The 23704-nt window shown below is 37.8% G+C and overlaps 1 protein-coding gene and 1 long non-coding RNA gene across 9 annotated transcripts in view; both read left to right on the top strand.

Moving 5' to 3' along the window:
• Positions 1-23704, top strand: part of CNOT4 (CCR4-NOT transcription complex subunit 4) — a 78699-nt gene that overhangs the window by 18626 nt on the left and 36369 nt on the right. For all 8 annotated transcript variants that reach the window (XM_071732943.1, XM_071732939.1, XM_071732942.1 and 5 more), the window contains exons 2-3: positions 15685-15928; positions 23066-23263. In XM_071732943.1, coding sequence (XP_071589044.1) covers positions 15755-15928; positions 23066-23263 — 372 coding nt within the window. In that variant the 5' untranslated portion in view covers positions 15685-15754. The remainder of the gene's footprint in view (positions 1-15684; positions 15929-23065; positions 23264-23704) is intronic.
• On the top strand, positions 16982-19949 carry LOC139791122 (uncharacterized). The gene is made up of 2 exons (XR_011723774.1): positions 16982-17787; positions 19505-19949. It is a non-coding gene; the product is annotated as an uncharacterized lncRNA (long non-coding RNA).

Raw genomic sequence — 23704 nt, 5'->3', positions numbered from 1 at the left:
GAGATAGGGGCTTTCTCTGAACCTGCTTAGGCTGCGTGTGATGATTGTAAATGCCTGCAGATGTTGGTTAGAGGTTGTACTCTGCTTCTGCATCCTTCCCAGTACAGCGATTTCTTAATGGTTTTTTGGTCCATCATGGAATCTTCCCCATGCCTCACATCCTGAAGATCTGGATAGCCTGTTTTAATCCATGGCAGCCTGCTTCCTCTATTTTGTACCTGTGAGGGCAGGATACTAGGAGAACAAGCTCACTCTGGCAGTTAACCAGAGGAATCACTTGTAGCTTGTCTGCAAATCTGAACAAATACATGATTAATTTTTTCCTGTAAACCTCACTCAAGTAAAGTGAGCATGTGTAAATTTGAATTCCTGATTATATTGCCTAGCTGAGAGGATACAATTAGAAAACGTTTGAGGGTGGTCTTTCTCCACCTAGTGGGAATCTTGATGTTACAATGTTTGCTACCAGGTGATAAAGGAGGGACCCTCCTGGAGGCTGCTCAGACTGGGTTTATGTAGTCTCTCTTGTATTTCCCTTCATGTCCCATATAGCAGTACCTGTAATTCTTTGCAACTGAGCTCTGTGTATTTTGATCCTACCCTTTTCCAGAATTTACTTCAGTTGCTCTCTAGGCTAAAACTGTACTCTCTGCTGCTGAAAGCTATTTGCTGATGAGAAGGAACAGCACCAGTGTGAAAAACATTAGAAGGAGAGATCTTCTAGTCAGACAATATGAGGCCCTAAAGTCTACTGACTGCAGATGTGTTGCTTCTTTTTTCTTCAAATGGTTAAGATTTGAGTGGTGGCTGCCAGTACAGTTTATACAGTACAGTTTTTAACTTAATAGTTATAGTATATGAGGAGTTTTGCTTGGATGTGGTTAAGATAGTTGTGTGTCAAGAAGCAAAGTTTTGTTTGTAATAACAAGTAAACAAACCAAAAATAGTATGGGTGTAGACAGCTTGTTCCAAGTGGTATTAGCAGTAGGTAAGTTAGTCTTTTCTGTGAATGCTGAAGATTTGGAGCTTAGTTACAGCTTTTTTTTGGTGTGCAACATTGTTAAAGCAGTGCTACAGAAACAGCTCTGTACTCCCACTATATAAGCAGATTAAACCTTAAATCTTGGTCTGGCTAATGACTCCCTCGAATTTTTATCAGTTGCAAAATTCTAGAAAAGCCTAGTAAGTATCTCAGTGCTATCACTAAATGTTTCTCCATTACATTACCTGGTATCACTGGACAAAAATCTGTTTTTTGGTTTTTTTGCCATAGATTTTCTCAGGGTGCCTTTTGAAGGCTTGTAACTGAAAGCATCACTAGATAGCAGTGAATTCTGTGAATTTCTGGTAGTACCTGTAGTGTTAAAATAAGTGGTGCAGCTGTGTCATGGTAGTATATTTGCTGTTACCTGGGAGATGAAGATTTGTAACATTCGATTAGCTTCTTATAAGTTTTGTTCATCAAAATTGTGGAATATTTCTCAGCAGTGCAACTTAATTTCCTGACTTACTACTGCTGCTTCAAAGAGCTGTGAAATTTCATAGTGTGTGTTTCTATTGCCTGGCTCACTGCTGGCAACCAGCTTCAGGACTTCAGATGAAATTAAGTAGGGAAAACTTTTCTTGATTTAAGGTAGACATGGAAGTCTTATACTTGCACTGTCTTTTCTCTGTGGTGCATTTCATTCACCTTGTTCAGCAGATGCTATGTAAATAGCTGTTTATGCTCTAAGATGTAGTCTTAAAAGCATGTTTATAAAAAACACTATTGCTCTAGGGGTAGGCAATAAAATTAAAACGATGTGGAAGTGTCCAAAATGATTCAAACTTTGCAGTCTGTATTAGTTGTTCTTTTCCCCTTCCTCTGTTTCTGAAAGTGTGGGACTTAGTAATAAATGTGAAAGAACTGCTCTACTGAATCAGAATTAAATTAGCCTGGTGTCTTGCTGTGGTTAGTGTCTAGCAGCAGGCTAGAGCTCAAGGGAAGACTAAGATCAGGGTGAACATAATGATACTTCCTCGAATGCTTTCTGAAAACAGTCCTGAAGTCTGTGGACTTTAGCTGGGGAAATGTGTAGCCCAGCTGTTTCCTTGGCAGAGTATTTTCTGCTTTATAGTCTTTGACCTATGCACTTTACGCTGGATCTTCCATCTTGGTCAACCTGATTGAGTATATTTAAACCATTTTAATTCTGTAAGCCTTTGATGGCAAAGAGTTGCACAGTTTAATCAGCCAATGTTCTGTATATATATATACACATACATATATATATATATAATGTAACATATATAAAGGTGAATACATACATGTTCTCTGTCTCCTGCGTTCTGTCTTGCATACTGTGTACCCCCAGTAACCTTTTGCCAGTGGATCAGTTTTGTTCCTATGATAAATTTGTTAATTCTTGTCTTTCCTTCTATACTTGTGAGTTTCTTCTGTGTGTGGGGAGAGGAAAGCAGAATTATCCTGTGCACTGAGGGTTTCTACATTGATGATGTTTGGTGCTTTTTTTCCTAATAATGCTTTGTATTTAGTTTGGCTTTTGACTATGACTGACTACTGAGCAGATTGCACAGGAGATACTTATGACAGCTCAGAGAACTTGTTCCTTAAAATTGCTAGGTAGATTGGCATATCATTGTGCTCATTTAGGAGTAATTTTTTCTTTGGTTGCATCATTTGGCATTTAGCAACAATACATTTTATACTATTATATCATTCTTCAATCCAGCGAGATATTTAAGACCATGAGATAGTCTTAAATGGAAAGTTCTTTGGTGTAGTGGCTTCTGCCCACTTTATCCTCATTTTCTTTTTGAGATTGCTGATAGAGTGACTTCTGTCTCTATCAGAAAATGGTGTGGAGCTCCCATTGTTGACTTCCCTTGTTCCTTCTTTTGTTTCCAAGTTTTTAAAATCAGCTCTTAACGTGTTAGAGGACAGACACTTCTGATGGCAGCCTAGTTTCTTTGAAGAGCTCAGCAGGACCCTATTGAAAACTTTTTTGAAATTTAGGAAGAAAACAAAATTGCTCTGGTCCACATGATCTTTGACTTTGCTCAAAAAATTATTTATGGGAGCTTGTCTCTCCATGAACAGTTGAATAATTTGTCTCCTTGTTTTGATTTCCTACTCTAACTAGTGTGGTCATTGGACTTGATTATAGACTGTATCTTAAAAGCTGCAAGATTTGTGATGTTTCTCTTTATGAATGGATGCCTCTTTGGATCATTAGTACCTGTCTGGAACCTGAAATAATCTGCAGTACTGAAAGTACCAGTGTACCTCAGATTCTGTAAACTTCATGGGAGGAGAGGCAAAGATAATAAATTCTGTTATTTTCTCTGAAAGATCTTAATGCTTTTCTAAGCAAAATGTTTTATTTCAGTAAAGGACAAATAAAATATTTTCTAAAACTTAGTTAGATAAATTCCTGTTCATAAAAATCTGGTACTGCAGCTACCTATTTAAAAAGCATCTGTAAAGTCATTAGCAAATGTTTTTGAAAACAGGTTCAGCAGGTAAGAATTGTGCTCTGTCCCAGCTGCCTGATCAACATGTGTGAATGACCAGAAGCTGTGGAAGTAAACCTGCAAATAACTTCTCAATTAAACTTCTGGAAGCAAACTTGGTCTAATTCTTAAAAATGGCTTTAAAAATAATTATGGACTAGAATTTAAAACTCTTCTTCATAACTGTTTATGAAGATTTTATCCTTTACCCTACTGAAATTTTATTAAAAATTGTCTGATCAAGAAATTATTACATGCAGTTTTATAAATTTGTACTCCTCATTTGAAGCAAGTAGACCTTGTACTGAAAAACATAGATAAAGAATTAATGTACGGGTATTGAGGGCAAGGCTCTTTCCAATCTTTCACATAAACACATTGGGGCTTTTAAAGTTCTAATAAATGCAAGAAATCCCAGTTCTAAACTACCTAATATATTCCAGAGTTTTGTAGTATTTAATCACTAGGAAAGCCAGTTCACATGTCAGTGTTCTGTGACTGCTTGCTGATTGTCATTATCTTTCCCAAACTGCATCTTTTCCTTAAAGATTCGAAATACAACTTCATTGACTTCAATTTGGTGCTCCTAAAGAGAAAATTTTGGCTTCGTTCTTCCTGTGCTGAGTCAGAAACACTTTGAACTAGAGAATCTGTGTGGAGTTTTTTTGTTTGTTTGTTTGGGGTGTTTGGGGTTTTTTTTGGTGTGTTGCTTTGTTTTTCTTCTTCCCCCTTTCCCACCAAGCCCTGTTTCAAGAAATGCCTGGACAAAATTGTAATAGACGATTTTCACATCAGACCTGAATTTGGAACTTCATGTATATTGCAGTTGTTTGCATTATATATGCTCTGTATAAGAGAGCTCTAGACCACAGAATGTTTGTGACATAGATGAAGAGAAATTGCTGCTGTTTTACCTGATTTAAAAAAAAACAACTGTCATGGTGTGACCACGTGTAACTGGAATTGTTACAAGACAAAGTACTTGATTCAGACGTGGAAATATCTTAAACTGTGTAGTGCAAAAAATTGATAGAGTAAACCACAAACCAAAGAAGCTGTTACTGCTCCAGCACTTTTCCTTGCACTCTCTCCTACACGGAGGAATGGTAGCAGCTATACTACAGCTCCTACCTTTGGGCACAGAAATGTAATGTGATTTAAGTTTTGATTTTTTTTTTTTTTTTTTTTTTAATTAATGTCAGACGGCCAGTCCTCTAATCTCTGGCATCAGGTGCCAGTGAATTTGACGACAGTTTTGTGGGCTCTGAGGAGTTCATGAACTTTGACCAAGTTTTTATTCTTTGGAGCTCAGTGCTCTGCAATATTCCTTGATTAGCAGAAGTACTCAAGCTGCAATCACTGCTCATCCAGAACCTATTGATGCTCTTTAAAGCTTTCTCTGTGCAGATTTCTCAGTCTTACGCGTGTTTTGGTGCTTCTCTCCCCTCCAATCCAAATAAAAAGTCTTTATTCTTTCATGGTTTTATGGAAAAACGTGGGAGATGTAATACCATTGTTGCTAAGAAAACAATAATAGGCTGTTATATTCACGTTTGTAGTTTGAAGTTACTTGAGAAGTGCAGAATAGGTCTTAATATTTATGTCAATATGTCTGTCTGTAATATTTAAAGGTCAACTTATCTTTTTGTTTTCTTTTGAAAGTGTTCAACAAATGCAATAGTTGAAGGCTAGGATAAATAGCTAGCTCACTTAATTGAGAATGTGAGGAGAAAACCAACATTAAGTAGTGTATAAGCCATTTTTCAAAGTTTGTTTTAAATAAATTTTAAACACGTACAGAAAGAGCTTGATAATTACTTAATGTGTTCTCTCTCAGACCTTCTGATGCTTCAGTCTATGCTTTCCTAATTTCAAGGATGCTTCTGAAGGGAACTGAGGGGTTGTTGCTAACACTGGCTTGATCTCCCATTCTCTAGGCCTAAAGTGTATTTAGTTACTGTGCTTCAGAGTGAATAGTTCTTGAATTTTATTCATGTCTTGATAATGTGGAAGAAGACTTACCTAGTATATTCAGTTGCACTATTTCTGTTCAAGTAAAGCACCTTAAAGTGTGGAATTAAGAAAATTGTTTGAGGGGACTCTTAGAAGCAGGGCAGGTGGGGTGCTCAGTCCCCCCTGCTTACATATAAACAGAAAAATTACTGCTTGCCAACATATCTTGTGTGAGGGAATTTTAGTAATACTAATATGTGCCTGGTATACTTTTCAGGTTTGTTATGACAATATTGCTGTGGCAACTCAGCCACATGCATAAGGGAGAGCTAGGGAATTTGCAAGGTTCCTAAAGTACTTGGCAAGTAGAGACAAGAAGCCATGACCTGTGGTCATTAATTCTTCCACTTAGTCTTAATTTCTATAAGTAATATTTGGAATTCTTACGGACAAAATTAATACTTTTGTGTCTTTCTCGTTTACAGCACCATGCATTATAATGAGTACCCGTGATCAGCTTTTATCCCCCTTTTTTGTGTTTCTCCCCTTCCCCCCACCCCCCTGCAGATAATTTCAGGAGCGCGTGTGTTAGCTATTGGATACTGTTCCCCTAAGAGGAAAAGATAGTGCTGCATTTTAACACTTCAAGATCCTTGAGTTTTCATAAAATATCATAGGAGAAAAAATTAATGTGTTAAGTGCACCTGAGCTTCACTGGCATTTTCCTTTGTTACGCTTTCTGTGGAAGATATGGTTGCTCTAACTGCTTCTTCAGGGACAAAAATCAGATAATTCTTGTGCTATAGAGGAAGGTATTTAATAATTACAAAAATCTCTGGAGATCTGTTTGCAGGAGGTTTATCTGTGTAATTTTTCCTTAATTCGGATAACATGAATTAATAAGAAAACTGGTTATAAGGTTTTTGCACTGGTAGTTCAAGTGTTAATTACTGAGTACAGCTTGACAGGCAGGCTAGGACTTCTAAAGATAATGTAGCAGTCCTGTTCCTGCTGCATCATGGAAATGCAAATGGGAGGTTTTTTTTAATGTAAAACCTGAGCTTTCCTTTAATGGAAGTTTTTTATTAAAAAATGTATACATTTCCTTCTGAGCACCGATGGTGCTCTGTGCTAGATTGTACTTCAGTGATAATAAAGCTCTTGTTCCTCAAGCCTTCTTTCAGATCAGAGCAGTAGTAATATATGAAGTAATACAGTTATAGCAGCAGGTCAAAAATAAGCCCTTGTGGTAAATTATCCAGGTGATGGCTGCAGGATGTTGCAAACTGGGTTATATTCAAATGCAGTCTTGCAGCCTCAAATGAGATGATTTATTCTATGTGTGAGAATTTCTGGGTCGTGTCTCTTTAAAGGTTGAGGAGCTCCTCGGAGCTGAGCTTTTCTTTTATAATTGGATCTGGGAATACTGGCCATTATTATTAAGTATGTAATCCAATACAAGCTAGCACAAGAAGCTTTCATTATGGAATAATATTTTCTTACCTATCTTCTTCAGTGAAGAAAGAAACAGACTGATAAAAATTCCAGTAGCCAGAAGCCTGGAGAACGGTGGTTTTCTTTGTCTTTTGGATGAAGGCATCCCAGGAAAACATGAAGGGATTGAATGGCCCAGGGAGACTGATGAAAAGTGAGGAGTGGTGAGAGGGCTGCTTAGAAGACAGGCAGAGAGCTGAGATGTGGCACAGGAGAGGAGGAGAACAGCTTCAACTGCTGTGCAAAGGGTAGCACTAGTGTTGTGACTTAGGCAGCATGTTGTGTGCTTTGGGTTGTTAAGCTGTTTTTTCTTTAAGTTTTAAATTGGTCTTTAGATTATGTCTCAAGTTTGTTTGCTCAAGTTCCCCATTAAAATTGGTTATAATTTGAGTCTTCTACTTAGTGATCCTTTTTCCTAAAATTATCATTTTCTCTAGTAGTCAACATATTCAACATGTAATCATTATGCATTGTTTGATACTAGTACTGAGTTCTAGCATTAATTATACTATTAGAGCTCAGTAGCTCAAGAACTGAAATCTATTCACCCATTGTACCAACTTTTCTTAAAGACACAGGCCATATCACTTTAATTTACTAGTTCAATGATATGTTCACTTTCAGTGGAGGAACCAGTTCTCTTAAGGTGAAAATATTTCTTTTTTTACCCTCAGGAAAGGAAAATGAGGATAGGCTATACTAGTTCTGAAACCTTGAAGGATTTGGAGATATAACCTACTGTTAACATTGCTACTTTTAGATAACTTAATTGGCTTCAAGTTTTGTGAACATACTGTTTTATGTTACAAGCACATCTAAGAGTCTGTATGTCTTCTGTGCACTTTGCTAGTTTAAAAATTCCATATAGCTGTGTTCTTTAAGAAGTTAAGAAATTCATCAGCAGTACTGGATTGAGAAACAAAGCCTCAAAAAACAGAGGAACATATTGCATACTGAAAAGCAGTAACTTAAGTCTGGGTAATGCAGACTTTCTGCATTGGTGTAAACAAACAACAAAAGCTTTTTTTAGTTGTAGATCAATGTGTATAGTAGTTATCAATGGAAAAATATACACCTTGTAGCTGACAAGTTAACCTTGCCCTCAAATTTTTAACTTGCAGTTGATCTTTAAATTGGAGATTGTAAGCCAATGAGTAGAAGGCAGCAAAAGGATAAGAAATTAATGGGTGAAATGCTTCAGTAGTGCAAAGTCATGGTTCAGGGGGTTGCAACATGGGATGAGTTGAAGCTTAAAGCTGTTCTAGCCAGAGTCCCCAAATTTACTCTGGATAGCACCAGCATCTGAGCATGAAATATCTGTGTCTGGGGTTTTTAATCTGCAGAGGTAAAAGCACTGGAAAAATAAGGATATTGGTAACTTTTGTGAAACTGCCTTTTATGTTATGAAAAGAACATAACAAAACATAATATAACACATTTGCTGGGGGCTCTGAACTGGTACTGAATAAGCTTTGTTATGTTAGTGACCACCTTTACAATTAGGTGGTGTTGTATCACAAATTACTGCTTTTATATGGATCAACAAAGTTTTTAATCTCTACATCACCTGTTTTTTAAAAAAAAACCTTTGTTTCTCCAAAGGATTATTCCAACTGTCTGGTAGTGCTTTTGTGCTAGAATGTGAGTCTTCTACAATTAAATATGCTGCTCTTCAACCACAGAGAAAACTGGTAGACTAGGACATGGAATAAGTTTTCCTGTAAAGTAGCACTTTACAAGTATCACTTAAGTAAGGACTAAATAGAGTACAACAATATGGAAAAATTGAACAAGGATACACTGATGTGTGGGCACCCTGACTGCAGAATGAGTGTTTTGTGCTAGGGTGCTGCGTGAACAGAATAAAGACTCTCCATTCCTCACACAGCCAGTTTAATAGCTGTCTGTGGCTGCTGCATGATTGGCAAGCTGATCTATCAAGATCCTCTTTTTGACAGTGACTGGCAGCAGATGTTCTGAAGCAAAAAGGACAAGAAATGGTGTAACACCCTTTTTTCCAGTAATGAGACAGAGATGGAATTCAGGATAGTTTATATGGACTTATTTAATGTTTAAGAGGAAGTGTTGAATCTATTTTTGGCAGATTTTTTGCATGATATCTTATGGTCCCTGTAACATTATTTGACAACAATTTGTTACATAATTTGCTATATAGGTATATATACTATATAGGTATGCCTATACTGAACAACCGTGTGTTGTTCAAGCATCTCCTGCTTGTGTCCTGAGGAAATAATCATGCTGGAGTATCTATACCAATATTAGAAGGTCACTGTCTGTGACACAGGCTTCTATATTATTTAAAGTAGTAATTGTATAGCCCACTTCAATTCATTATAGAAAAATGCTTTTGGTATATCATGTCTATATATAGTGGTACTATACAAAAATGGAATGAGGACATGCAGAAAGAGAAAATAAAGAATACCAGCATTCCATTTCTAACCTATATGAATGTGGGAAATTAATTTTTAAATTTTAATTTCATTGAGCGAGTTGACCTAGATGCTAGGGTAGTGTTGTCATCTTGGCTAATTGCATCCAAAGCTTTATGTGCTTGTGGATGAATGTGTCAGAAATTTACTTGGCCTATTTTCTTTCTAAATAAAAGTTAACACCTTGATTCTGTATTTGAATAAATAATTGCTTACTTGGCACTCATGTATGTAGCTCTTTATGCATAAAAGCTCTGAATCCTGTAACAGTAAGGTTGCAGTAGCAAGTCTTAGTTCAGCTTAAATGAGAGAAAAGCATCTTTTTGTGGTACATAACTTTTTTTGTCAAATAACTGTCTTGAAATAGTTTGTGTTCACAGTGAGTGTATATAGAATGAGTAGTTTCATTTCAATTTAGCAGGGGTCATCTGCCTCTTTTTTTTGTTATTGGGGTCCCTTGGGGGCTTTAGGTCAAAACATACCTAGTACATTTTTAGGCTGATTTTTGCACTGTTGCTGAATATGCTGCTTGAACAATTGCTACTCCTTGGTGCTTGTCTGTCTTCACAGTGCTGGTGCAAGCTTCTGTGGGTCTGTGTGATGCACACAGGCACAATGGAGGGTTGATTTAGGACTGATTAGTTATGCTTTGCTCTTCTTGGTTCAAGTAATGGTGCAGCTGCTTATTGCTGTCAGAATTCAAAGTTTGCCACCATGAGAGTGAGCTCCCTAAGCACATGCAACGAGGCTTAAAGCAGAGGACTTCAGTTTTGATCTCTGAGCTACATAACTTTGGGATAATCCTAGTCAGTCTAACTGTTTTTACAAGCACTGAGATAGTTACTTGATTTCTGGTAGTGCATTCTAAACATGTGGGACACTGTCCACCTCTTATGTTTCTTATCTGTGGTGTGATCAAAATGTAACTGCAGACCACAGATAAAGTAATAGACATTATTCTAGGGAAAAGACATGAGAGAAAGCAGACCATGCAGTTACTGGGTGTGATTCTGCAATTAGTACTGCAGTCAGGAAAAAGAAGTAGGAAGTGAACTTTCCCTCTGTCTCAAATGAAAATTAACTTGGAATAATTCAAGAGCCTGCTTGCTTGCCAATGAGGTGTCTTTGTTCTCAGTCAGTACCAGCACCATAACACTTAAAAAACAAGCCTGTTTTTCAGCATTTGTGCTGTCTCCTTTATCAGTGTTTGTAACCAAATGATTGTAAAATATTGCCATATTTTGATGGAAAGGTCTGTGAGAGAAGGGGATTGCTTTCTTTGTATAGTGCTCCAAAAAATGATAAAAGTGAAGGGTAGCAGGTCAAAGAGGTGGCCTGGGGAAGTTCCCCAGATGTTTTCCAAATTGTGTGAATAACTTAAGATACAAGACTAGGTGTTGTAATGACCAGACTATACATCTGTGATTTGGGATGTGCATATGTGAACTCTCATACGAGTTCTCTGTGGGGCCCTGAATGACTTAACTCACTACATCTCCCATGTGCTTAAAGTAAAACAGGGTTTTCTCTGCATATGAAAAGTTTGGATGTAAACCTTCCAGTGGTTGCAGTGAAGTGGTAGCCTGCCTTACATTCAGAGGTTGGGGGGGATCATGGTTGCTCTTCTTTAAGCAAAGCCACTAGACAGGAGGAATTAGTCTGAGCATGGGCCTTGTTCTGCTGTGCCCTGTGCCAGCTGTGCTGACAGAACTGCTGCTGCTCCCCTGCTTCCAGCAAGGGGTAACCATTGGCACCATTGTTTGTAGTCTGCTGTAGGCTCTTTCTGCCTCCAGCTTCTGTGTTGGGATCACCACAGAGGTGGAGTGTGGAAAGGGAACTAGTTCTGTGGCAGGGTGGGAATGTTTGGGTCTTGGAGGCTGCCCTCCCCATAGTGTTAGGCAGGCAGCATCTACTGTGTGTTTGAGACTTGTGGGGACTGATTAGTTTCAAAGGATCCAAGGCCATGAAAAAAAGTAGGAGTTTCTGTTTGCGTAAGTTTAATGAGCCCTAACTCAAGGTTTGCTGTATAGACTCCGACCTGCTTCACTTTAAGAGTCAGGTGTGTTTGAACTTAGAGTGAAACATTAGCTAACATGTGTCTGGATTTTCTCCTTAAAGAGGCCTTAAGTCTCCAAATATTTTCTGGGATGAGAGCCCTTTATTCAGATTTTCATTATTAGATTTTTACAGGTTTTGTCTGTGACACTTTTGAGTGGCTTAAAGCAAATAGCAAGGCTGAGTTCAGCCCATGGTGTGAGGGGAAGAAGTCTCTGTATCCAAGTTAGCTGTTCTCCTGAGGACTTGAACTTTAAGGGACATGTTTACTTAAAATGAACTGTCAGCAAGTGGAGATGTTCTGGTATCTACTATGGAGAAATGAGAGGGGGTGTGTGTCAAATCTCTGCACTTGAGGAAGAAGAATAGATTACAAGCTAGTTTTTTTAGTCTTCGCCTCCTCTTTTTTTTTATTACACCTTTTAACATTAAACAGGGAAGACAAGCTGCTGGAAGCTAATCTTGCCTCCAGTCAAAAAGGAATAGGCAACATCTTTATCTTGAAAGGACTGAAATCACTATCTATTAGAAGTAAATTTGTGTTTAGGTGAGTGCCCTCAAATAGTAGGAACTCTTCTTCCTGACTGCAAAATTTGGAGGATTTCATAAAGAAACACTATTGTATAGTGAAGCTGATTATACACAGCTGTCAAATCCACTAAGTAAGCACTTTTAAAAGTTAATGAAAATTATTCTCATTTTTCATGTGTTTTGAAAAGAAAAGAACTTGTTAGTTATGGTGGAAGGGTTGCGACACAACTGTATATTTCTATATTATGGTTATTACCTATTGCTAATTCACTGAATTGAAAAGATGCTGTTGGACATTGTCCACTGCTGTTCCATCCCTGTGTGCATGAATGTTTTTGCAGTCTCCTGTAAACAGGATGTGGAGCCTGTTGGAGCACTGTTGGATTGCAGTTGTCATTTTTTTGGAAAGTGTATGGACAAATTCTAGCTGCTTATATGGCATGTGCACATGTGCACAACCTTTCTCCTTTTTTCTTTCCCCTGAGATGCTATTAATTTAATCTTTTTGAACTTGATCCCAAAGACCAAATATTCTGGATAAAACAATGATAATACTTAAAACAATAAGAATAATACTTATTGCCTCTTGTTTTTTTGCCAGTACTGTGTTACTTTTCCTGTGTTCATCTTGAATCGTCTGGAATAGTCTTGGTAAATAAGTAGTAAATAAATATTGTCTCTTTCTTTGATTCAAGAAACATGGCACACAGCTGGTCTTTACTCCTTGTAAAATAACGGGCCATTTGCTGACTGAAGCAAGCTATTGGCATTATTGCTAGCAGCTGCTGAACCCTTAGCGTTAACTTAAACAGCTCATAAATGTTAATTGTGTTGCAGTTTTGTTAGAGCTTGTCTGCATATCCCAGAGGCACTAGCTAATATGTCAAGCTTTCTTTCACGTGAACTGATGATATTTCTTAGCAGAGATTCCAAATAGTAACTTTGCAATTCTGTACTTTTACTGTGGTGGCTGAAGTTTCTTCAAAACAGCGCTTTTAGCTACAGCTTTACTAGTCTAGTATAGTTTTATTTAGACATGTTTCAGTAGGCTCAAAGCTGCTGAGCATGCAGTGGAATGAGTACACAGTTGAAGGGGATATGCTGCCTGCTTACTGACCTATTGTTTGGAGATCTGTGACAAACTCAAATCCAAATCTAAAATGGAAAAAATCTGGGCAGTTTATCCCGTGCTTTGGTTTAAAATAATTTTCGTATTGTAATGGTTTTGCTGCTGTGCAAGTGTGAAGAGTCTACAGGAAATTTAAGTCTTGCTGTAGAAAAATGTGTTAAGTTACCTGCATAATAAGCAATAAAATTATGTGCTGTGGCCTTTTTACAGTCACTCCCACTCTTCAGCCAGTAGAAATGTGTTCTTGAAAACAAGACAAAGCTCCCAAACAACCTAATCCTTTTCTTCCTTCAGGTCAGATTCTTCTAGTGTTCTCTGTAGAAAACACTCCTAAGGTCCCAGAACCTGGTTTTGAGCTTGTCAAAATTAATTCTAAATATATAGCACCAATGGAAGCATAGATAACAAAATAAAAGCTGCTGTGTTATTGTAGGTATTCAACTTTTCTATTTTAATAATTGTGAAGGTCATGCAGAGGACAGTGTTGCTAGTTCATGCCGTATAGAGAAACTATGCTTACCACATCTTAAATCTATTCTCTCATCCATACTTCTATGTGAGTGTCCAGTGGAACTTCTCTCTCTAGGCCAGTGGTGTGTGTTTACCAGATCTTCACTTTGTGCCCAGAGGCTATAGGTGCAGTTAGTCAGGGCTGCTGGTATTAGTCTGTGAACTCGGGTTACCTTAACTGTAATGTGACCATTCTCATACACAGCTCTCTACTCTGCTGTGTGTTTAGGTAGTGCTTTGGGTGTGTGTTCTTCAGAGTTCTTCTGTTGTTCTCCAGAGTTCTCTCCTGGCTGCTTGCAGAGGAATTTTTGTTCTTGAAGAGATAGGACAGGGACAAGTATAGTGGACTGTTGCTAAACTTATCCTGTCCTGTAAATTGGGAGGTCCCAACTTGAGCTGCAACCTCTTGGGCTTTACAAGAGAGACTTCAAGCCAAGAAGTATGGTTTAGAGTGCAGATGAGGGTGAACAGGATTGAGTTGTGATGTTTTGTTTTTTTTTTTCTGTTTGGTGAAAAGTATCAAATCAAAGATGGGTAAGGTTAGCACTGTAACATACAGAAAACCATCCTCAAATGTTTGTTCTTAGAACATTCGGTCATCATATTTCCAAACAAAGGAGTGGGTGGATGTTTCTTTTACTCAAGTTAGGTGAATATGAGAATTTGTTTATGGACTTGCTTCTAAAAGCCTGCAGAAAGATTGCCTGGTACATGATCTGATACATGTTGGTTAGAAATGCAACAGAAAACTCTATGGGAAAGTAAAGGGAATTCCAGATTGTGTATGTCGTTAAATTGCATGCTTGATGTTTTGGGAAAGGAATAGCTGCAAAAAGCATTTTGGATTTAAAAAAAACAAAACTAGACCTCGCTTTCTTGTAAAGAAGTGGTGTAGTTCATTACACATAGGATGGCCACCCAACCAGTAGTTCTGGTCACATTTTCAGTGGTCTCTAGCTTTTTGGGTTTGTAGTTTGTGGGATTTTTTAATTTTTTTCTTCTTCTCCAAAAGGTCTAACTAAACATTCTATTGTTGCCCTTAAATTCATTCCCATGTACATACAGCAGATTGAGAAAGCTTGCTGTGATTACATACTACTTCAAATATCCAGTGTAGTACTTAAGTGAAAAAAACCCCCACTCAACACGACAAACTAATTGAATATGCCAGCCTGAAAGTAACTTTCTTATGCTGTGTTCTTAGAGAATAGAAGCATACTCAAATGACTGAGTTTGTGAAATGTGTTAAGAAAATGGTGATCTGAATTTTGGTTCTCTTAAAAATTCTGATCTAGAAATAGTTTATTGTGGCTCTACTCTGAACTTAAAACTTAGTGATTTTTTTTTTTTACCACATGCATATATATTTGGGCTTTTGTGCAAATTGGATGCTGATGAAAAGCATAAAGGACTTGGTGGAAGTTGTCTGACACATGTAGAGAGCCATGTACCTGACAAATCTTGCTTAATGCTATAGTCCTCAGGCTGATTTTGGAGATAAATCTGGATCAAAAAATGATGGAAAAAGAAACAAATCCTCTTGAGTCAGAAGCTTTCCTTGGTTTTGATTGATAATTCTGTTACCCTACTGAAAAGTCTGAATAGATGACCTAAATGTTCCAAGTCTCTAAGCAATGGAATAAATTGATCTTAAACACGAAGTCCTACATTAAAGGATTTGACTTTGGTTTTGTAGACTTAAAGAAAAGCAATATTTAAAGCTTCTGACAGAACTTGGAAGCAATGTATGGTCTGCACTGTTAAGCATTTTTTTACAACTGTACAGTTTGAAACCCCCACAGGCTGATGAACTGCTAAAGAAGTGATTGCCTATCCAGACAGGGAAGTACATCACCAGTACCCTCTTCTGTTCTTCTTCTGTGACTCATAAATAGGAAGAGACACTCAGGGTTATTAGGAAGTACTTGTGTGATTGTAGATAACCTGTGTGGGGAGAAGGAAAACAGTGGACAACTGAAATATTAAAAACGTGTGAAAGAGAGGTCGTCAAAAGTACTGATCACTTTTTTTTTTCTCTTGCAGACCTTCAAGTGCTGACCTTCTTGGTCTATTAAGTTATTATAAACTTTTGCTGCTCTGCGAACATATAAAGATGTCTCGCAGCCCTGATGCTAAGGAAGACCCTGTGGAATGCCCTCTTTGCATGGAGCCTCTGGAAATAGATGACATCAACTTCTTCCCTTGCACCTGTGGCTACCAAATCTGTCGTTTCTGTTGGCATCGTATCCGCACTGATGAGAATGGACTTTGTCCTGCTTGCAGAAAGGTAAATATCCTGGAACAGCAGCTTGTCTTACACACATCACAAGGCTTTTGCTTTGTGTTGGTACCAAAGGCATCCTTTTCCTTCAGGGAAACATTTTTCTAGTCCTGGCCTAGATCAAGGGTGAGGTGTCGGATCTTTCACATTCTCTCTGCATGTTTGTCAGAGCTGTTGTGCAATGGCTTGTCTGGGTTTGTTACATTCAGAACTGGATTAATAGGGGAAGCTGTGGATCAGAACCAAGGCATGCTGATTCTGGGAGAACTGCCAAAAAAAGTCTGAGTTGGGTTGCTCACGTGTTGACAAGGTCTTTTCAGGAAGGACAGTGAGGATTCCAGCATCAAGGGGTTTGCTGAGGGCCAAGGTTCAGCTAAACTAGCAGAACTGTCTGAGGCAAGCTTGTAAAGCACCTTCTTGTTCTGTTTGTGGCACTGGAGATTTTAATCCATATTTTTCTGGACACTAAACAGTGTTAAACTTTAAAACACTTCAAAATCCGGACTAAGTCTGTTTGCCTGGTATTCTGATCTTCTTGCCAAATGCTTAGATGTAGTACTTTGAGAGTCACACTTAATTTCTCCATCTCTTAGTTGATGTCTGACTTATACTTTGGTTGGCCACAACTATAAACTTCAGTTGCCTACTTTTTCCTTTGAATTATTTTTCACCCCCTTTTAGTGGTTTGCTTAACTTCATTATTTGCTTAGCTTTAGTGTTTAATAAAAATATTTCTCAGTATCTTTTCTTTAACTCTACTGACTTCCCTTGATTGTAACTTTCTTGCCTGACCTTCCTCTTTTTTTTTAATCATGGCTATTAGTGTTCCCTCTTTCTCCTGCTGTTTTATTGTGATCCCATCCTCAGTTTTATGCCTTTGTTGGCTTCTTTTCTTGAATGACAGCTCCCTTTTCAGACCCCAAGTAATCTTACTTGGTCTTGCTATCTTTATGCACTACCACAGGTTTCTATAAGCACTTTCAGTCATTTTCTTGCTGGTCTTTTGGGCTTCGACTACACGAAAGCTCTTACTGCTAATGTGTGTTAGGACATCTCTGCAAGCTGGAAGGCAATTCCCCAGCAACATACGTTTGTTAATAAATCGTATAGATTTGCTGTGCTATTTGAGCTGCATGTTCTACAAGGAAGATCAACCTGTCATCAGCCAAATCAGTTTTCACATGTGATACCTGCTGTAGATGACACATGCTATGTAGTAATTTTTACAGTACAAGCAGAGTTCTAGTCTTCTGGAACAACATGAAATGTCTGGAGTTTCCTTGTCTGTGTATGTTCCTTCATTTGCCTGGATTTATTGCACTGTTTTTTGCCAACAACTACTTCAATTCATCTCTGCCTGTTCCTTATTGGAAGTATGTGGAATACATCTCAAGAATCACAGAAGCAGCATGTTGTTTACTGCCTTTGGGTATCTGAATTGTTTGAAATATGGATACTGCCACAGCTGAACATTTTAATGTGGAATAATCTGGTGGATGATTTGATGTGCAAATATTTTGCTGAATTGGATACAGTTTGATCAGGAAAAAAGGTTTCACAAGAGAAGCTGAAGTGAGTGCTACAATTGCTATGAAGCACACCAACTGTTCCAGAAGAGGAAGGAGACCTCTTTTTTCACAATAGATGAGGATTATATTCTTGATACTTTCTTCGTCCATGGACTAAAGTTGTTCGTGAGCAGCGTTGCTGCTGTATTACTGGATTGTAGAGGATTTATGTGGAAGAGGCTGAGGAGCATACACAAAGCCATTGGGGACATTGGGAATAAATCTAAGCTATGCAGTTTATGGCAGCATCAGATAAGTCTGAAGAAGTTCTGAAGTTTGTGGGACCTTCTGAACCAGGTATGTGGTTTTGTGTGCAGTGTGTCTAAATAGTTTGTATTTGAGTGCAGTAAGGCTTCTGGGAGAAAGATCTAAGCAGTTTCTAATTCATATCTACTGTGTTGTGTATTAGTTGTGAGCACTTAAAATGCTGAAGCACAGAAAATGGCAAAGCAGTCTTTTCTTTTTCTTAAGGAAGTACTTTTGTAAGTTATGAATTAAACAGAAACAATTTCTGAGTCTAGTTGCAAAGACTCAGACAAAGTTTAGGTAGCTTTGCATGTGTTAAGGCTAGACATACACTAGTTTGTCAACCAGCATTCAAGTTAAAGTTCCTGGTAACAGCCTTACTTTCACAAATCAAGAACAAAGCAAATGTTTATCTATTGCTGTTAAGAACAGAAGGAAACTTAAGACACACTGCAGCAGTTGACTGCAAACGACACAAACATATTCTGCACATACTAAAATATATAACAGTTCAAGCATGTACAAGTGTCTTATCCTTGGTAGAAAAAAAAGCAAACTAACATTTTTTCAGTTAGCTTATGTATTTACTTCTAACTGAAAAAATGTTAGTTTGCTTTTTTTTCTACCAAGGATAAGACACTTGTACATGCTTGAACTGTTATATATTTTAGTATGTGCAGAATATGTTTGTGTCGTTGCAGTCAACTGCTGCAGTGTGTCTTAAGTTTCCTTCTGTTATTAACAGCAATAGATAAACATTTGCTTTGTTTTGATTTGTGAAAGTAAGGTGTTACCAGGAATTTAACTTGAATGCTGGTTGCAAACTAGTGTATGTTAGCCTTAACACATGAAAAGCTACCTAAACTTTGTCTGAGTCTTCTGAAATAGACTCAGAAATTGTTTCTGTTTAATTCATTAACTTCAAAAAGTACTCCCTTAAGAAACAGAACTGACCTGCTTTGAGTTCCTGATGCCCTTCAGAATTGTAGGTGTAGCGAATTGTAGGATGCTCGGCAAGCATTCCTGTTTTTTCCAGTCAATTGATTTGTTAACTGTGAGTGAAATAGCTGCTAACTAGTCAAAATAGAATGAAAATATGCTGTCCTCAAAACAGACTTCTGTAGCCAAAACCTGGTTTACAGGTCACCAGACTCACTGGTAAAGCCAGTGGTTATTATCCTTGCAGTTATTTTTTCAATTTTCTTTTTCTTTAAAATTCAGTGGCCTAGATGCTCTTTGTCATATAAATTATTAGTACCATTTCTGTTGCCTGTGTTGCTTTAATAGAGCATAGCACTCTTGGACTTTAGTGCTAGTTGTTGCAATTTTTAAATCCAACAATAAAAAAGCCCAGCTTCTTTTAATTTCATAGTTTCTTTGCCCTTCCACCAAGTAATATAACTTGATGCACAGCTGTTCCTGTGGTTTGGCTTTGCCTTGTCCTCCAGTTCTTGACTTAGTGAACTTCATGCCTCCAAGCACCTTATATTACAAATGGAGAGAACTGGTGAACTTCTATATTTATGACCAAGAAGCTAACATGTTTTAAGCATGTTGTTGTCCATATTTTTCTTCCTTCTGTTTCATTGTAAAAGGAACAATGTAATTTGTTTCCTCTGGTGCTTTTAATCCCACAACTGAGTGGTTTGTGCAATAATTAAAATTTAGAAATATATAGGAAATAGCTTTTTAAAAAATTCTTTTTATAAGTAGTATAGTGTATACTATGCATAAACCTTATTGACTTTCTCTGTGTTTCTCATTTCAGAACAGGCAACAACTGGGAAATGTTGGTACATCCATTGTATGGAAGGAATGTGACCCATCTGGGAATGACAAAAACGAAGTGCTTGATAAATCCCAGCTCAGCTTTCAACAATTGGGAAAACGTGGGGAAAAAAGTCTGAAAGAAAACAAAAGTTAAATGACAAGACAATCTTAGTCAGGAAGACAGAATTCATCAAGGGCCAGCTGTCATTAAAGAGACTACAGAAGAGACATTTGAACTTTTGATGAAGTTCTTGTAGGACTACCAGCAGCTTGCAGTTAGTGTAAACAAAATCTGGTCATTTTCCATGTTGGCATATCCTGTTCACATGGTTTCTGCTGAAGAGGAGTTGTGTAACTGAAGTGGAGGGTGTCATCTAAACTTAGTAAATCAGTGATGTCTATCTCTTAATGTCTTGCACCTGAAAATACATAAATGCAGATAACACTTGATGTAGCTACTTTCTTTGGATCTCAAATCCTCTACCAGCTGACAAATTGGTGATAGGAAGTTAAACGAGTATCTTATGGAAGTGGTCATGTCATTAGCATTGCTGCTGTAGCAGCTTTAGGACCCAAGAACTTCTGGTACCTGTGGTTTTACCACCATTTTGTATGGACAGAGTAAGCCACTCATGAAATGGTGCCAAGATACACCAGCAGTCGATCCACCTTGCTTGGCTTTCAGAGCCATGTTCCACCAGCCTTCCTTGCATGTGTTCCATCTGAAGCTGAACTGTCATCCAAGTTCATTAACACTGAAGCAATCGCTCTGAAGATGAAATAATTTATTGTCCTATTTGTATACTGACTTCATGTCCATTTTCAAAAGGAACAGAGTTTCTCATGCTGTTCTTTAGAATTAGCTTCTGAAATGTTGATGCTGTGCTTTCTTGCCTCCCTCCTTCAATGCACCATCTCTTACCTGTCATCTTGTCACTCATATATAGATAGGAAAATCATCTGTCACTTTGGATTGGGTTTCTGATGATGTATTCTTGGGATTCAAGAGGTGCACGCAGATTCATTTACAGGTTCTGCAAGTTCTCCAACTACTCATTCCTTAGAAGCATTAACCATGGTGTAAGAGCCATAAAAGTATATATAAAACATTTCATATATAATACAGTTCTACAGTGTTTAGAGATGATTGTGTTGATCAAACTAACACTGTTATTCTTGAGGGCAAATTGATGGTTGCTACTTCTCAGTGCTTGAAATTCTTATTCAGGCAGTCTCATACTTCTGCTGAGATTAATACATTTCTCTTCCCAGATTCTCAAGTTGCTTTTTAGTTGTCTGTTCCCAGTAGTTCTTGTACTCTCCTGTACGAATCCAAACTGGTAGTTTTACTATGGACAAATAAACATTTTGCTCAGGTTATGCTTGAGCTACCTGGAATGTTTCCTGACTAATGGTCAGGACCTCCAGTAGCAAATAGCAGTGCAGAGAAGGAACATAATGTCTGATTTGCTTCTCATTTGAGAGTATACTCTGAATGTGGCTATACTTGGCAAGAAAGAAGCTAATGAATTTTGACACTCTTTGCTTTAGTTCTCTTGGACATTCAGGAGTCTTACTATACCTACTGAGAATCAAAACCTCATTTCTTGCACGTTACCAGAAAGCAGCATGCTTGCAAGCCTTGCCTTAGATGGTATGGGGTGTGGAGAAGGAGTTAATCTGTGAAAGGATGGATTGTGGATTACTTGATGTAGGGCTAGCCATTTTGTTTTTGTTTTCTTTCCACCCCTACCCAAACTCAGTGGTAACTCAGTTAACTTCCTCTTTGTCAACCAGTCTTTCTCTTGTCGAAAACAGTTTATCTGTCTGTTATTCTACATGATTAACAGACTCTGAGAGATCTTTAAGTGAAATGGCTTGTAGGATTTTTCTGCATCTCAAGTTCTCATGAGTACAAGAAGATAACTGGCAGGTCATTTGTGTTCATCAAGTACATTGTGAAATCTGTGTAAGATATTCAGTGTTACTTGCGAATAACAGCTTTTTAAGAAATAGTACATTAACTATTCCTGAAGAGTAATGTGTGTCCTTACTGTGTTCTCGTGTTGTGGACTTAGTTGAGTACCTTTGGCTACTGCTAAAGTATCTTGCAAGTTTAAATTCCTTTGTGATACTGAAAACATTATCCAGAGGACTTGGTGTTTAACCATGAGATGCCACCTGCTGAAGTTGACTGCAGCATATTTTAAGAAAGTGTCTCGCATACAGCATAATGATCCTGAACTTTGAAGTCTTTAAACTGTAAAATGGATCTTGTTTTCTTTGTAGATGTACTCAGAAGACTGTCAGGTCTGAGTACTTAGTTGATCTTTCAGTAGCATCACGCAGCTATGTACATGTCCTTTTAACAAACTTTATTTTTGTCTGCTGCTGTGTTTTTCTCAGGTCATTAAATATGTCAACTAGTTTTGAACTCTTATCATTAACAGAAAACAGGAAAAAGTTAAATTCATTTTAAATTGACACTGAAACCTTTTATGGTAGTACAAGCAAAGAACCTGCTTCATCATATTGTTGATATTTACTTCTTTACCTTAATTCACGTCTGCTGTAGTCCTATTTTTTTTACTTCATCCCATTGTTCAGAAGCACTTGTTTGAGATATTTTTATATACATGCTTCTGTGCTTAGCATTGCTTTGTATATTAAGTGTAAAATGTATTTTTTCAGTCTGAGAAAACTGGGACTGGTAAGGACTAGGGGACTGCTTTCAGGAGTAATCTGGATCAGAGGACAGTGCCCAGTAGTGCACAAGACCAGGCTAAAATACTGACTTTCTAGCAGTGTCTTGCATGAATAGAGCAGTCTTTCTAGGTAACTCTGAAGACACTTGTACTTCTGCTAGATACCTTTGAGATTAAAATCTACGGTGTTGTCTCTGTTTGAGGAGTTATCTATAGATGATAATCTTGAGGTTGAAAATGTACCTTTGTCCAGGGGGGACAAAGCTGAAGTTTCAAACTGGTACAAAAGCATGGCAAGAACACTGTTAAATCAGTAGGCAGTAACTCTATTGAAATTTGTTTCTTCATTAGGAGAAGTTGGCCATGTAGAGATTGAGCTGTGCAATGGTGTAACTCTTTTCAGCCTGGTGGGCCCCTGAAATTACATTTGTACTGTAGGCTTTACTTTGTTTATACACTTAAGTATTCAAATCTGTATCAGGCAACTAAATATAAAGTGAATATGCAGGGCATGCTTCCACCCTGCTTACTAAGCTATGTCAGTGAAATCTTAACAGGATGTATTGGCTCTCATGTTGCAGCTGCTTGTAGTGTTACCAAACTTACTGGGCAGCTGGCTTAGAATGTGGCTATTGCCCAAATCAATATTGTGTCCATAAATAGAATTCTGTGAGAACATGCAAGATACTCACCTTTCCCAAAGGTCTGAATATTCTGCTTCTATGTGCTGGCCATAGCAATCAGAACAGTGTAATAGAAGAAAGAAATTTGTGGGCTAAAACATGAGGATTAATGATTTTCAAATGTGTTGTTTGTTACATGGGTTTGTTTTTAACGGTGTTTATTATATTTAGCCATATCCAGAAGATCCAGCAGTGTACAAACCACTCTCCCAGGAAGAGCTGCAAAGGATAAAAAATGAAAAGAAACAGAAACAGAATGAGAGGAAACAGAAGATATCAGAGAATCGCAAACATTTGGCCAGTGTACGGGTTGTACAGAAGAATCTTGTCTTCGTGGTAGGACTATCTCAGCGCCTAGCAGATCCAGAGGTGAGCAGTTCACACTTGCACCTCTTGCTCTTAACTTGCTGTCAAGGAACCATTAGAGCACCCCTGTGCCCACCCTTATCTGTCTCCCTGGTGGGTGCCAAATGAAGCAGTGTTGAAAAGTTTCACTGCGCCTGCACATCTTAAGGGAACCTACTTGGCTTCCTCCTCCAAAATAACCTCAAAAACTGTTTGTCTTTCCTTTTTGGAGTACAGGTTCTCTTTTTTTCTTTAATGAGGAAATTGTTATTTGTATTTGTTTTAAAATGGCTTCTTACTAAGCTAAAAATAAGCTTAAGGATTTTTTAGGTACTCATTTTCCTAGGCTGGATCCACTAACGCTATATATCTGTCATATACCATCAATTTTAAAATGGGAGCTTGGTTGCATTATAAAAAATAAACTGTAGCCCAGATCTGTAGGGACAGAAGAAAATGGTCAAC

Source organism: Heliangelus exortis, chromosome 1, assembly GCF_036169615.1.
Source record: "Heliangelus exortis chromosome 1, bHelExo1.hap1, whole genome shotgun sequence".
Classification (NCBI taxonomy): Eukaryota; Metazoa; Chordata; class Aves; order Apodiformes; family Trochilidae; genus Heliangelus; species Heliangelus exortis.
The sequence above is the reverse complement of the archived record's forward strand: the minus strand, read 5'-3'. Positions and strand labels throughout refer to the sequence as shown.